Here is a 16456-nt window from a genome sequence, read left to right as displayed (position 1 = left end):
CTGATGAGGCGTGTTTGTTTAGCCACGGTGAAACATTCAGATCAGACTAAGATTAAACCATGAATGTCATCTGAATTGTTAGATCGTAGTTTTGGCCACAAACATGAGAAGGAACAACACAGCCTGCAAGTAAAAACATGACTGTACTCCACATCTGCAGTAAGCCTCGTGGAGATCATGGTTTCGATGGCTGAGAATAAAATAATTCACAGGATTAGTGATTTAAACGTGACAGCTGGATTTTTACAGACATGTTGGAGCCCGTCCCCGGCTTTCAACACGAAATGAGAACTCAGTTGTCAGTCACGGTCACAGTGTGTGACATGAATAAGCCTTTTGGACTATGAATTAAACTAAAGTAAAAAGGAAGTGGTCATCTCATGAAGTGCACTGAACCTGCTCTCCATGAAGAGATGGATGTGGCACATTTCCTTCAGTCAGACACGAAGTGGACCACAGATGACAAAAATATGTATGTGCAGCTTTATAAACAGAATAATCTTTGTGTTGAAGTCCATCCAGTCATTGAGAACGCACATTTTTACCATCTTAAATCAATGCATGAAATACATACTGTGCTTATATATTTTTATTGTACTATATATTTTTTACTGTTTTCTACTTTTACTTCACAAGGCTATATTTTCATATTATTATGTATATAATGTGCATCGCCTCTATAGGTGACTGTCTATTTGTTCTTTTTCAGCCTCTTTTTATTTGTTGCTGTTGTAACCAGAAAACTTCCCCAGCATGGGATCAGTAAAGTCTTATCTTATCTTATCTTACCTTATCTTATAAAGGATAAGAAACTGCATACGAGCATAGAACAGCAAACATCTGTGTCATAGGTGTGTGGTTATGCAGCCCGGCTGCTAAAAGTGAATCCGAGCCTGCCAGCCAATCACATTTGAGAATCTTAGGTTGCTGTGGCATAAAGGAACGTATAGATGTGTGTTTTAGTGTGTGGAAATCCAAACACATACACAGTTTACACAGTGAAGTGATGAGGTTTTCTTTATTGTAATTTTCTGCAGCTGGTATTCACATGTACAGATACACACAATCTCTCCCTCTCTCTCTCTCTCTCTCTCTCTCTCTCACACACACACACACACACACACACACACACACACACACACACACAATCACACACACACACACACACACACACACACAATCACACATGCAAGTGACACCTGCTTCAGACACCACAAACGCTCCTCAAACGCGGGCGACAGTGGCTGAAGCTGTATGTGTTTGAGCATCAAACCTGCTCCTCTCAATGCTGAGTTTAGAGTCAAGTTATCATTATCACACACACAGACCACGCACACACTCGTCGGCCATGTTGGAGGCCCGCTCAGGTGCCTGACCAGGAGAAGCGAGTGGAGATAACACATGCGAGTGTTATCAAAAATGTACCACTGAGTCAATGTGTAATCAGCAGGTAGAGGGAAGATTTCAAGTGATCTTTAATGGTTGATGTACCTGAATGAAAACGCTGCCTTCAAGTCCCTTTCTACCTGTTTTTAATACCCGTCTCAAAAATAAGCTTCTACGTGTCTGCAGAGGTAAAGAGGACTAATCTCTGACAACATATTTAAATCTCATTATAATGTCAGTATTTCATTGATGGATGGACTTTGCAACTCAACGTGTCAAGTTAAAAATTATTTCTTAAATCTAGTTTTGATCTAAAATCTGATCTAAATGAACTTGTTTGATCTAAACTCTATTTCACGGGCACAATCTTTTTAACAGCCTCCAGAACGTCTGCGGTCTCCACCTTATCGCCAAACTCCTTCTCACGATGTTCCAGGAGAATCCCCTGCAAACACAGCATGCAGTCAAAATACGGACGCGGGTCGTGAAAGCTTTCATGAAGTCCAGGTGTTCGCTACTCTACCTGGTCTCCTGCTCCCATGACAAACACTCCCCCCAGGATGAAGCCTTCACCGTTCATGTTGCCCTGGTAGCCGGACCTCCAGGCCCGTATGAAGTTCTGCCACACCCCGAGGCGAATGAACCCCAGACCGCCCATCTTCCTCTGCAGCGGGCCGTAGAAGCGCTTCTGCAATCACACAGTTTAGATTAAATCAGCTTAATTTAAATACATGTCAAGGGCAGAATTAGCTAATGAATTAGCTTTTTCGTGTCACATTATGGCTTTCTGTAATACGATGGATTCACTTTACAAATGCTTTCACGGCCAAACTACCTTCATCAACTCATTTACCAAGTTGCCGCTTGGCAGATAATGTGAGTCATTTTCATTTTCCAGCTATAACTAATAATTAATAGCCTAATCTCTTTAAAAGGAGCATTATAAATTGATGAAGGCTGCCCAGTTAACCAAGACTCTAATGCAGTAGGATCCACACCCAAACTGTTAACTTTGAACCTGAACATGAAAAGTTAATCAGTGACCTTCCTGATAATCGATGAATTATTTAATAGCTTCCCAAATGTGAATAATTTCTGTCTTTCTGAATGTCTACCGAAGAAATGTTTCACCAAAGAAGACGAGAAAAAGAGAAAGCGTTCAACCTTTGGATTCTGGCCTTCATTCGTGACTGCTTGCCAAACAAAACGAGCAATTTGGACATGGCAGCTGCCTGCAGTTAGTCTGACTGTGATATCGCCGATTTGGGGACAGGAAGTCATCATGAGTGTGTGCTGATGGGACTGTTTTAATCCTTCTGTTTAAACGGGCTGACATGAGGGTGAGATTGAGAGGATGTGACGTTGTCTGTTACCACTAACCTCTTCGTCGATGTAGATGTCCCCAGCGAAGTGCGGTCTGAAGTCCTGGATCTCTGAGCCGACGTTCTCCTTCACCACAGCGACCAGAGGGACCCCGAGCTCCTCCAGCTGGGGCTTCAGAGAGGACAGCTCAGAGGCCTCCTGCAGAGAGAGAGAGATTATACCATCAGGATCATATTATCACGTGATGTTTAAATATCAGAGTCGTGTGCAGCGGCCTCTCCGTCACCTCTCTGCACAAAAATCATCCAGGTCGTCGCACGGCCATGACCACGGCCCCGTTCCTCTCCCACAGGCTCTTTGCTTTGATGACCTTGCCATCTGCAGACAAAACAAGAAGAAACCAAGTCTCTAATCTAAAAGATGTCTCTAATAAAAAAAGGACAAAAGATGCAGCCTTCAAAAGGAGTGAAAGCAAAATGTTCATGGTCACGTGGAACATCTATATGTTAAAAAAGGTTAAGAATAACACAGCAACTCAACCTGAGGCTTCGGGCAAAGACCTTTCCAGTGATCTAATCTGTAATACCAGCAGATTTAAGAAAGCAGCTTTGCCTTAAGTGCCACACAAAACGCCATTCACTGCATGTACAATGCAATACAAACATGCAACAGCAAAGAAAACTGCAAACTGGCTGATTCTTGTGCGGACATAATGCTAATTCTGCTCCTAATGAGTTTAACAACAGCCGGTGTCAAGACAAACAGGGGTTACTCTTCTCATTGAGGTACGCATATTCACCATTGACTAGTTGCTAATAAGCATGCATGTTAGTAGCATATTGGCTCATTATAAAGCACTTCATAATGCCTTATTCTGGGGGTTAGCTCAGTAAAATCATAATTCATCTACAACATCTTCCTAAGCAGTAATTTGTAGGTTATTTATCGGAAACTTGTCGTTGGAGTAGATGGTCATGCAGGAGGAAGCATTTATAAGTGTTACCCGAATGGGCTGATTGGTGGTGGTGACATTAGAAAGCCTAACTACCATCTACGGTGGAGCGCAGGTCAGTATCCTCGAGGTGCTCCAGCGATGCGTTGGCAGCTTTAGACAGACACAGATCAGTGTTGGCCAGGAAGATCCCAGCTAGCGCGGCTCCGACAGCGCCCAGACCCAGAGACCACATCCCCATCCCGAACAGCTCCCCCTCCAGCCCGGACCCAGACGACAACACTGCAGCACAAAAAGGAATCAACACGGGGAGAGACAGCATCACAAGTCTGACATCTTTTACTTTGAAAACACATGTTTCTGCTGTTTTCTTTCACATTGCTGATCATTATCGGACCGTTAGATGTGCAGACTACTTGATATGCGCACAGTTTCATTTTCAAATCATTTTTCTGTCATTGCTATCTCGAACACAACCAGACCTCAAGTCTCCCTGAGGCCAAGAGACTAACAAGACCCAGCCTGCAGATTTGTGTTTGAGCATCGCGCTGCCTCAATCTGTGTGTGTGGTGCTTTTTACCAGCATAGCCTCTTCTCACCTTACTCTAATCTAAACCTCATCCATGAGATTAAATAGCCCACATAGCTGCTGAAGGAAATGAGATGATACCACACATGACGAGATAACCAGAGTTCGTAGACACAATATTTGACTGCCGCTGTGTGAGTCACTCTGAGACCTTTGTTTGTTTAGTTTATTGTGCTTTCAATTATATTTTAACAGTTTTTAGGAAATCCTGCAGTGTAATGCTCAGCTTTTTCATCATCAATTGATCAGCCTTAATCTTCTTAATTAATTTGCTTGGTCCATATAATGTCAGAATTTTCCAGATCCCAGGGTACGTCTTCAAAAGTCTTTTTTTTGTCCGACAATGGCTCAAAAATCCAAAGATATTCAGTTTGCTGACCAGCAAATATTCACAAAGGAGACGCAGAAGCATTGAATTTCTGACTGCAAATCGATTTTCTGTGAATCTTCATATCGATGAATCAACTAATGGTTTCAGCTCAAAGCACTGTTTGTCTTATCTATCAGCTCTGGATGAAACTCCAGTCCTGAACTAACCTAATTATACACAATAAAAACTCTATCAAAACATTTTACAGTGTGTGAAAAATAAAATCATTGTTATGAAATGGCTCATTTATTTTGCCTTCACTCCTCAGTGTCATCAAGGTCTGCAGTCACTTTGGAAACACAAGTCACACCTCTAACGCTGTTTACACAAAAGGCTTGAAGTTTGGGTTATGGAGAGCAGCTAACTGTGTAGACAGTCAAATATGTCCTTGCCTGAAGCGGGCTTGCTTGGCTCAGGACTGGCTTTGGCTTCACTTTGGTGAAACAGAGCAGCCTGCGGTCTTAGAAACTGGGGTCTGGCTGCGGTGGAGGGCTGGCTGCTCGTGGTAGCACTCCCCAGAGAGAGGGCAGAGCAGCGTAGGGACAGCCTCCACCTCAAAGCCGTCGAGCACCTGGACAGAGCCAGCATCTGGGCCGTGGAAAAAGTCTGACTCTGACTACAAACAGCCTGAAGATTTCGCTGAAAGACAGAAACACAAGCCTTTTCCATGAAAGTTAAGCCACTCGTGCCACAGATCGTCTCAAAGACAATACCACCCACCTCTACTGCGAGCCCTGCTTTCAATGATCCTGCATCTGATTTCACAGATTTAGGAGAAAAATACCTTGACATCTTTCTTCATGCCTAGACTGCCCAGACAAAACATTATACCAGCAGTTTAACCCATTAGCCAGGTTTGAATTATGCTTAAATTAGGAATTTCACATTGAAAAGGGTGATATCAAAATGAAAGCGCGCTTAGAGCATGCAGTGTTAAATGTGTGGTTTTTATCTTAATCATCTCACTGGAGTGTGACAGTTCACCATTTCAAAGAAACTTCCTATTCCTGCACCCGAAGCTCTGTGTGTGGCGAATGCATCGACACATAAATTACAGAATAAAGACAGCTTAACACACAGAGAAACTCCCACAGTGTGAATTAAAATGACCTTTCTTACAGATATTATACAAGAAAAAAAACAACATATGTTTAAGGAGGATAAAATCTGTCTTAGGTCTATAAACAACTGTAAAAATGTTGCATACTAACTTGTCTCAATTTCCAAACTGCGAAGAAATGCTTTTTCTCCTGGGACTGAGCTCATCCGCTGTCAGACAGTAAATCACCCGAATGAATTTGTGTTGTGACACTCCACAACTGGGGACGACAAAAAAAAAGTCTGCAGCAGCAGCAGCAGCCAATAGAGACAGACGCTCGGGCCTGCAACATGAGGAAGAGGCTAGATTCTCTGAATGCGTCTGCAGAGCGAGCAGTGAGAGGAGCTGTCAGCACGGGCGCTGCTAAACGTGATGTAGTGTTAGCCAATACTTTGTAAACGAAGACACGTCATCGACGAAATTAAGAGCTGAAATGTGTAATGCGAGGATGAATGATCACAGAGGTGCAAAGTAAACGAGTAGCTGTACTTCAGTACAAGAGCTCTCTTAATCCACTACATTTATGTCACAGCTGTAGTTATCAGTGACTCTGAAGACTTTTCATATAAAACATGCGATCAGCTTTTCAATGACTGAAAACTATATTATTAACAGTGAGAGTAGCTCCAGCTCCACCACAAGCAACCAGATAAAACATTCAGGGAGTAGTTTTACACGCTGTTATTTCTACTTTTATCTAAGTGAAGGATCTGGTTACTTCTACAGCTGACTGCAGTACACTTTCAGGGTACTTTACTTTCGTATTTCCATGTGACGCTACTTTAGGCTTCTACTCCATTACATTCATTTGACAGCTGTAGTTAACAGTTGCTTTGCAGATTATAATTTTTAATAAAAATACATAAGAGCTTACTTCTAAAAACGATGATTTGTCAGATTTCACCACCCAACAGCACATAAAATAGCTAAAATAAGCTCCTACCTCCTACGTTAAAATGCTGCACACATGTTCATACAGGCAGTCTGAAGAGGGACATCCTGCATACTAAACGTGACTTTTACTTGTAATAATTTAGCTCATAATACTCTCACTCAAGTAAACCTTACTTTTACAGTAGTTAAAATCACAATTTGTAATAATAAAAAAGGGATAGGGACCTTATAACAAAGCATCAGCCTTGCTCCACTTGGTGTTTATCAATCGCTGAACAAAGTGGCCTTTGTTTTAAGCCAGCTTAATAAATTTTGTCCAACATAGCTGACTTGATTTGTACCTGTCATCTGTGTGTCACTGAGATTCTTACTTCCTGATTTTCTGTACGTCATGTTTTCTATTACCAAATTCATAAATACAAAGAAAAAAACGACAGTGTTATTTTGTATACAAGATTTTTACCTGTTACTTGTCACTTTTAACCTGTGACATTGAACTTAATTAGCTTAATGAGAAAGTAGAACTCTCTTGGTAAATGTTGGCAGATCATTTTGCTTAACTGAAGTAACATTTATACCATTTTATTGCTTTTTTCCTTGTTTTTGAGAGCTGACCTTTAGCTTGGTTTACTTCAGACCTGAATACTTCCACTTATGACCCATGATGACCTTGATACTGTCAATCTGCAATCAATGACCTGACTGCTCTACAGCCTACACTTCGACTTGCAACCGAGTAGAGCGACCATGATGCAGCATTTTTGAGGTTACAGAGACTGGTGGTTACATAACGAATGCATACTTTCACTGGCCTACAAAGTTACTGCTGCTCACAAGTGGCACGTAGACACTGACGACCCTGTCGTAGCAACCCGTCGATAGATTAGCTCGGCTGAGGTTTTGTCTTTGATTGATTGAGTCTGAGCCAACAGAGAGCAGTGCTTATTGAGGCAGGTGCACCTGCTAGAAGCTGTACATGTGATTTAAAAGATAATAGAGTAGTTTTGTAATAAAGGCAGACTCACCAGAATCAATGAAGCGACAAGCTACGCCTCTCTTGTCAAGCGTTTTGTAAACAGAGCTCGGCGCAGGCGTACTAGACGATCCACGGAGCAGGGAAACTAATCGAACAAGATGGTTCGCTCAGAAGATTTGAACTTTGGTGAAGGTGTTTGTGACGCACAAGACGAGGCAAAACAAGATACAAGACAGGTAAATAAGCAGTTAGTCTTTCTGCAAGCAGACCTGGTTTATTGCTTTATTAAAGGACAAACACAAAATGCGCCTTATCACTCCAACGGTTCAATCTCCCTCATGTCAGGCCGAGTCTGTCCTTTTTAAAAGTGTTGGATTTGTGTGTTAGCATCAGAGCTGTTCCCTCAAGAGTTTAGAAACAAATCTTCATTAAAAAACACGAAATACCATCACATAACCAAGACCAGAAATGCAGACAGTGAGTCAATAAACAGTTAAAGTGGCACATTTTAGCGACAGAGTTGTGACATTGCAAAAGGTGATGCATAAGATTTACAAACACAATAAATGCAGCATGAGTGGAGTACAGCATGTTAGAGGCGGTGTTGTGTGTTATGTAGAGGAGAAACCTCCTGAGTTAGGCTTAAAAATACAGGCATGCAAATGAAAACATGCTGCAGCCATCACTACATAATGCCACACTAACTAACAGTCCATTCATTCACATATTGAGGCCGATCTCTCCATGTGGTCCTGCATTTTGCGGGCTGTCCGGAGTACTGCCAGCGCATTCACTTTATCTCCAAACTCCCTCTCGCGGTGCTCCAGCAGAATACCCTGGAGGAAAAAAACGCAATCATAACCCTTTAAAATATCAAAATACGCTTATCAGAAAATGTTTCTTCTGTAAGTTACTGCCTACCTGATCTCCAGGCCCGATGACGAAGACTCCTCCCAGGACAAGTCCTTCACCTCTAAGGTTGCCCCTGAAGCCCCTGCGGTAGGCCCGCCAGAGGTTCCTCCACACGCCAACACGCAGGAACATGGAGAGAAACATCCACCTTGCTTGAGGGCCGTAGAAATTTCTCTATGAGGAAAATATAAAAGCAGCTTATTGTCTTAAATCCTGTAACCCTCCATGTTTCACTTGATGTCTTAAGGCTTTATGTAGTAAAAGCAGACCTGCTGATCCACGTAGACCTTCCCATTGAAGTACTTCTTGAAGCAGTCCAGCTCCTTGCCAAGGTTTTCTTTGACCACGGCAAAAAGAGGGACCTCAAGGTCCTGCAGCTGGGATTTCAGAGAGGACAGCTCAGCAGCCTCCTGGGGAGGGAAGGATCGAGCGATCAGACAGCATGAATGAAAGTTAACGAGTCAGGTGACGGCGGAGGCCTCATTACTAATACTCATACAGGAGTGTCATTCCATGCTGTACCTCTCTGCACAATAATCATCCAGGTCGCCGTACGACCATGACCACAGCTCCGGTCTTCTCCCACAGAGTTTTGGCTTTGTGTCGCTCATGAACTGAAAGACGGAGAGCAGCATAATTAAATCCACATGTTGCTAAGGAAGGGATGAAGGAGTCCGTTAAAAATGTTGCCCCTTCACAATGATGCAGTCATTGTGTGCTGACGCACAGGCACAAACAGCTGGATTTTGACCAGTCTTGCATTCACCTTCATCTGAAGTCTTCATCAGTGTTAATTATAAAGACAGGATTTCATACTAAAAAGTTCATCATGTCTGCGAGACTCACCGCCTCCAGTGGTCTTCAGTTCTGTGTCCTCCAGCACTTCTAGGTTGGCCCATTCTGGTTTGGTCTGGAACCAGTCTGTGAAGGAGCTGATGAGCTCTGCAACAAACAGGCTCACCACCTTCAGGGCCGCAGTCACAGTCACCATGACCCTAAACTGGCTCCACGGGCCAGCTACAGAGGAAACATGCAAAAAGATCAGCTTTCAAGATCAGCAGGATTAAGATCTTTTAACCTCATCAGTCACGGTAACATGGCTATTAGCAGGTCTGTGTCTCTGTGCACGAGAAACAGGTCAGTTTCTTCATCTAATTGTTGTACTATGATCAACGTATTTGTCTTCTTAAGAGCTGCAAACACAAAGATTTTCACCTTTTGATCAACCATCGACCATCTGACACTCATTCAGAATTTGATTGGGTTAAGGATGAATTCCACATTTTAACAGAAATACCAATAAGATGAAACAATAAAGTTTGTAATGGCTTAACATTTGATAACATACAACAACAAATGTAAAAAAGTGATACTCACCAGACTTCGCCTTGCTGCTTATGTGAAGGAATCTGATGTTTTCAACCAGCCCCTTAAGCCCTCTAAGAAGAGATCAGTCCAATCACAGTTGAAAGCCTTGCTTATGTGAACGTAACACGACAGGAATTCCTCAAAGACGGCTGTGAAACACGGCTCACGTTGAGCCGAATCCTCGGTACCAGGTTCAGCGTGGTGCAGAGTGGAGCTCTCATCAAAGAGCGACGCCACCTCAGCAGCGGAACAGCCTTCCTTAAGTTATGTTGCCTTGATTGTGTTCAAACTGTTTGCATCCATAAATATAATAAATGGTATCTGTAATTCAGTGTTTGAGAAAGATACTAATACACACAACTCTTCAGTCTCCTGATCTTTGTAATGACGTTACTGAGGACCACCTCAATGGCTTATTTTAACTGATGAAACATACCCGTGTCAGTGGAGAGTATGAAAACGTCTTTGTTTTGGCTTTTCATTGTCTCTTCAGGTCAGTGCCAGAGTGGCTGCAGAGGCCCTGAGACCACGACCCAGCTGTAATAGCTCAGAACAAGACCGCCCCCTTCAGGAGGTGAGTGGACACACCACCAGTCAGCAGCTGACCTCAGGCCTGCAACTAACAATTCATTTCATTAATTATTAATCTGCCAATTCATTCCTCCATTAATAAATTCAACGTCTATGACTTATCAGAAAGTGTTGGAAAAATGCTTGTTTTATCCAAACATCAGGGCAAAACCCAAAGATTTTCAGGTTAAGATCGTACATGACAAACGTCTCCATTAAATACTCACATTTTTCACCCTGAGACCTGCTTTGTGTGTGTGTGTGTGTGTGTGTGTGTGTGTGTGTGTGTGTGTGTGTGTGACAACAGCATGATTTATTGTTATCCAAATAGTTGTTGATTAATTTTCTGGCAATCAGTTTCTTTGTACCCTAATAATGTCAGATCTTATCACCATGTCTAATCATCAAAAGGAAGACTGACTCATGATTATATAAAACATCTAACTGATGTCAAATTACTGAATGAGAGACCACCTTCATTGTAGCAGTAATTCAGTGTTTCCATTTACAGCTTCGTACAGTGAGTTACCAGGTTATTAAATTCTTCCTCCGTAATGCAAACGAAGAAGATCATGTGAAAAGTTTGTTTTGCAGTCTCCCGAAAAGCTAAAGACGTGCACTCCATCCATAATCTAAGAGACTTGTCTTTTTTTCAAGGTCACAATGATTTATAAAGATCGTATTAATCTTCAAAAACATCCTGCCTCTATTTTATGCCCCTTTTTACAACCACCAGCAGTGGCAGTAACAGTTTTATGAGGAACCATTGATAACAGCAGAGTCCACCGCAGTGTGCCGTACTAAAGGGTGTTCAAGGTGTGTGTGACACTTTATGACTTGTTTATGAGTTTTATTGCTCTTTAGTTGCCATTTTCTACTAGCTATCACCGATGAACTAGTGGTGTGAGCACATTGTCTTGCTCCTGCATGATGCGCGTGATGAAAGTGCATTGCTAGAATGGTATTGTGATTATATTTCACTCATTGGTGGCAGCTTCACAGAGGAATGTGCTGAGGGTCAAAAATGGGCTGGAATAGAGATGGGATAGGATGACACTCCACGATCCCAGCTGCTGCGCTCCCTCTGCCTGCTCTGCTCAGCCGTATGCTGGCCTGGGTGTGTGTGTGTGTGTGTGTGTGTGTGTGTGTGTGTGTGTGTGTGTGTGTGTGTGTGTGTGTGTGTGTGTGTGTGTGTGTGTGTGTGTGTGTGTGTGTGTGTGTGTGTGTGTGTGTGTGTGTGTGTGTGTGAGAGTGTGTGTCTGGGTGCTTGTTTTTGTTGTTGTATGCCATTTCAGGTCATCCACCAAAAAACATAATGGATTTTTTTTCCCCAAAATTACATGAGAAATCAGCCATTTGCAGTATAAAAATGTCGATGTTTTGAAAATTTGGCGCATAACAATGCAGAAGACCCTCATCTGTAAGGTTCAAGTGAGGTCTTGGGTGAGTCGGACTGGTTTTCTCATCATGCACACACATACACACAAACATACACACAAATGCATAACTGTGACTCCAGTGCTTCTCCAGTGGGGCGTGTGCGGCACCAACGGCCAATCACAGCTGAAGATTTGCACCCCTCCTCCTGTGTGGTGTTCTCACCCGCAGACATTGGTCGACATGTCAGATTCTTACCGTGTGAGTTTAGCCAATCAGAGAGCAAAATGGGACCACCATAGTAATTACTGTGCGGGTTCATTTGAGAGAGGTGATCTGCCTTTGGATCAGTTTCAGGCTCTTTGATCAAGAGTGTGCTTCCTTTGCTTTGAGTGAACTTTTAAAGACATTGTGCAAAGTTAATTGATAGTTTTATTGTTTCTATAATGGCAAAATTGTGCCTGATAGTACTGCAGTTCTGTTTTCAGGCCAGAGCCCCGGATAAGGCCAAAAATCAACACAGTAGGAAATAAACCTTAATACAGTGAGCCAGCTGAGGCTGTAAAAGTCTGTTAAAATGCTGGGCAACAACACTGATAAAAAGTAAACAATAAATATATAAATTGTATAAAACAAACAATAAATCATTTCTGGTGACAGATTGCTTTGATTATTTACTATTTATTGCCGTGTAATTCCTTAGATAACAAGTTGTACACACTAATCACTCCTCTCCATTCTCTTCGCCATGCAGTAAAAGTTCAGGACTGGCAGCAGCTGACTGATTCTGACCGCCATCCAGATGAAACTGGTTGATAACCAAACGAGCTCAGGGCATGGACAGAGGTAGACGCGGAGGTAAAGCCCGCGTGTCCTTGAACCAGAGGAAAGACAAACAGGTGTTAACAGCCCCTGAGGTTCATTTATCTCATCCTGTTCTGTCAAGTTTCAGTCTGACTCTCAAACCTCAAAGTGACCCCAAAACCCTGACCCTGGCTTTTAAATAGAAATGCAACAGAGGTCAACAAAGCACATTTCAGGTAGCCAATCAGATGGAAGGAGGAGGCACGGTCATATGGCTTCATTTTGTCAAACTGATTTGGGATTGGTTCAGTCAAATAGCGTTTTATAATGTCGCATTTATAGTATTTTGACGATGAATGCACAGTGTGCGTCTGCTTTTCACTGTCCGTGTTGGATGGCCATCGACTGAGCTCGCTCCAGTTGTTTAATGATTGTGTGGAGATTTGAAATAAACTGGAACCCACCCAAACCCCGCCCCCCACCCACCCCCGTACCAACACAAAGGTCAGCAGGCCTTTATCATTCTACTCTTCATCTTCTGAGGGGCCCAACAGTTCTGTGGATGAAGGATTTGAACTTTAAACTTTATCTCGAGTCGGTTTCATAAATCCACCTCTTCACACTGACCTATTGAACTCATACTAGAGCAACAGCAATTATCTCCATTGTAGAGTATATCTACAATCCAATTACCTCTTTACCTGCTGGATCATGTAAATGAATTCATGACTGAATGGAGCACAGGGGCCAAACAGCACTCTGTAAGTGCAGTTTAATTCTTAAGGAGACTGGACATCAGACAGGTTGTTTTGTTGTTATCGTTGATTTGATGGGGGGGGGGGAGTTATAGGAAGCGTGTCCTGACCTTGGGAATCATGATTGCATTGTTTTTCCTGACTTCACTTGATAACTAGTGCACATGGAGCTCAGACATGTCTTTTAAGCCTCTGCTAAGTCTCATGCAGAGCACAGGAAAAGTCACTGACAGCATTGCCTGGATATTATTTTCCTTATCAGTTTGCATTAGCTTGGAAATCTAAATCTAAGTACAGTTATACATTTATTGTCTCAATGTTTCATGCTGACACGTTGCCAAAGCTCTGATAGCGGTTATCTTTCAACATGACCAGAACGATCTTGTTAGAGTAGAAAAAAATCCTTTTCCCTGGTCAGTCATTAACAAATGTTTTGAGGCAAACCACACAAACTCAGAGAGGAGCCAGTCTCTCGCTTTGTTAGATAGCATTCACATGTGCACACAAGTGTGGTGTCTCGAGCGTTCGCATCCCAGCACATGAACTCTAGTCGGGCCAAAATAAACAGAGGTGTATCATCCTGGGGTTGTATGCTGTGCCATCAGACGGTCTCTGTGCTCTCGTTGGCATCAGGCAGGACATTCGTGTTGTCTCTAGTTTAATCTAGTCCATGTCTGTTTCGTCTAACCGTCTCCAGCCTCTGACCTCTCTGCCTGTAGGTGCTGGCTGTGTCCCAGGTCCATGCTTCATGCTGAATTTAAACAGGTTTTGGGCGTGCAGAGTGTTAAAAAATGAAATCTACCGCAGTATGCATACTAACAAAACCTTGATTTTTGACTGTGCTGTTATTGTCCCAGTGCAATGCACAAAGGAAATGAGGTGCTGCTTACAGCTGCAAGAAATTAAAACAAATTTTAGATGGTGGGAAAACGGCTTTCGTAAACAACAAAACAATTTATGTGGTTTTTTGCAGGGTTTAGTTGGAGTTGCTATTCCAAAGTAGCAGTTTGATTAATGTGCAGGGACGGGCCTGCTGGCAGAAGGGAGGGTGGAGCTTTTTTGTGAGCCCTCTTCCGCAGTCACTGAACAATACAATGAGTGACATTGTTCATAAACACAGCACAGAAATGACCTAAAAGTATGTGTACTGACTCACACAGAGTGGGCTGCTGCACGCCCCGCGACATATCGCCTGCATCAGTGCACATGTTGTATCATTTCCTGTTTGTATAAATGCGTATTATTATGTATATAGTGTTAAATACGTTTATCTTTTGTACACTAACTGCTGAAACAGTAGTCTAAGACAGTTAGGATCAAGTATATACTTTTTTTTCTGATTGAAAATGAGCTCGAGGGTCACTTAGCTGACACCACCCATCATGCTCCAAAGGTTTTTAAAGCGCGTGCTCAGTAAAAGATTTGTTTCATACAGTTGAATTGTTCAGGGTGAGTCATTGATTCAGCTGTTTAACCTTTTAGCTACTTTAAATGTTCCTCCATTGCTCTTAGCTTACTCCTTTGCCTTACCTGCTCACTCATTTCCTTGCAATACTTTAGTTTATCTAGGGTGGAGACTTTTCCCAGAAAGAGCTCTGAGCTCGAAAAGCCTTTGGGATAAGACGTCTTTTTTTGTTGGCAGTGAAAGAATATCGGATACTTTCTTTTAGCCCTCCAACAGATTTTATATCACTCTCAGCATGCAGCTCCTGCCTCTCCAGGTTTGATTTGATTCTGTAAGATTAGGTCAGCCTGCTACTTACTAAAGTGGAATTTATTTTAATGTTCGCGCAGCTGTTTCTACTTTCCAACAACACGAACACTAAATTACAGCAAAACGTGTGTTTTTATTGAACTTTTTAGAATGTTGATTATTCTCACAGTGTTCTCATATCATTAAGTTCTTATTACTGCTTGAAAAACAACACAAAAGGCCCACAGGGCCACTGCAGCCTTAAAAATGCTCTGAAATACCAAGGGAAGCTAATGCATCGTATCTCAAAATTCAAGCCATTTCTAGACTTAAAATAAGGTCATGCAATTACTGCTTACAGTCACTCTGTGGTTGTTTGTAGATTTTGTTTTTCTGGTCAAATGAGGCTTAAAGCAGTAAGGAAGAGTGGTATTTTATTCACTGCTGAGAGCTAGTTAAAATTCTCCTCTCATTTCATGAGGCCAATTCAACACCGACTGAAATTAGAGCCAGATGAGAGAGAGAGAGGGTTTGTCCCTCTGCCTGTTTACCCTACAATGAAGGGAGATTTGTTTATCTGTCGCTGTCTGCAGGGCCATATGAAAAGGTCCAGAGTCAGTGTCTGTGTGGTTGTCAGTCCCATTGTTTCTCCAGGTGTATGTTTGTGCACGCACACGCAGTATGTTTGTGTGTGTCTGCTTGTAGCACTTCCACAAACAGTCCTATACAGGCCCTGATTTTCTGCAAAAACACAGGCGCGGTGAGTTACCTGAAAGGCCGGGAGATATCTGAGAGACACATCTTCGTTATTTGATATTCTCTCAGCAAATGGCTCGATATTTTCTGCAGTAGTGTGCAGAGACAAAGGCCTCAGGCTGAGACTTGGATGGAAAAGAGCCAACTGTCTGCTTTAAACTCAATTATTGGCAGTGATGGAAAGTAACTAATTACATAGTACTGTACTGAGGTACAAATTTAAAAATACTTTTATTTTTATTATATATTATATTATTATTATTATTATTATATATTTATATATTTTATATAATATATTTTCTTTTTTATGCTTCTATAAGCTTGTACTTCACTACATTTCAGAGGGAAATGTTATTTTAGTGCGTTTTACTCCACATATATTAGACCCCTGTGGTCGATTAGTTTAGAAAATATGAAGCATTTTTAAAGATTAAACAGCACAGTTCTGTATAAACCAGCCAATCTGCTTAAAAGCATCAATGATGATAATCCAATAATCAAATATAAATATCTAATAATATAGTACTGTGACTAGATGATGAGTACTTTTGCTCTATATCTTTAAGTACTTTTTGCTGAAAAAAACTTTACATCCAACATTTACATTGTGATATTTCTACATAAGTGAAAGC

At 42.0% G+C, this 16456-nt stretch overlaps 1 protein-coding gene and 1 pseudogene across 4 annotated transcripts; both read right to left on the bottom strand.

Moving 5' to 3' along the window:
• Positions 1 to 1001: 1001 nt before the first annotated feature.
• LOC139340899 (peroxiredoxin-like 2A) lies at positions 1002 to 7740 on the bottom strand. 4 transcript variants are annotated; one of them, XM_070977016.1, is made up of 7 exons: positions 7639 to 7692; positions 5013 to 5259; positions 3758 to 3943; positions 2996 to 3087; positions 2767 to 2907; positions 1910 to 2074; positions 1002 to 1831 (listed from the first exon to the last, which is right to left on the bottom strand). In XM_070977016.1, the coding sequence occupies exons 2-7, from the start codon at positions 5206 to 5208 to the stop codon at positions 1736 to 1738; spliced, it is 876 nt and encodes a 291-aa protein (XP_070833117.1). In that variant the 5' UTR covers positions 5209 to 5259; positions 7639 to 7692; the 3' UTR covers positions 1002 to 1735. The 4 variants fall into 4 exon arrangements, with proteins under 4 accessions (XP_070833117.1, XP_070833118.1, XP_070833121.1 ...); XM_070977017.1 differs by lacking the exon at positions 7639 to 7692 and adding an exon at positions 5832 to 5939; XM_070977020.1 differs by lacking the exon at positions 5013 to 5259 and having other exon boundaries at positions 7639 to 7740.
• Positions 7741 to 8225: 485 nt separating this feature from the next.
• Positions 8226 to 9916, bottom strand: LOC139340900 (peroxiredoxin-like 2A; annotated as a pseudogene).
• Positions 9917 to 16456: the final 6540 nt, after the last annotated feature.

This window comes from Chaetodon trifascialis, chromosome 13, assembly GCF_039877785.1.
Source record: "Chaetodon trifascialis isolate fChaTrf1 chromosome 13, fChaTrf1.hap1, whole genome shotgun sequence".
Lineage (NCBI taxonomy): Eukaryota > Metazoa > Chordata > Actinopteri > Chaetodontiformes > Chaetodontidae > Chaetodon > Chaetodon trifascialis.
Note: the sequence above shows the minus strand (reverse complement) of the source record. Positions and strands in the feature narration are given on the sequence as shown.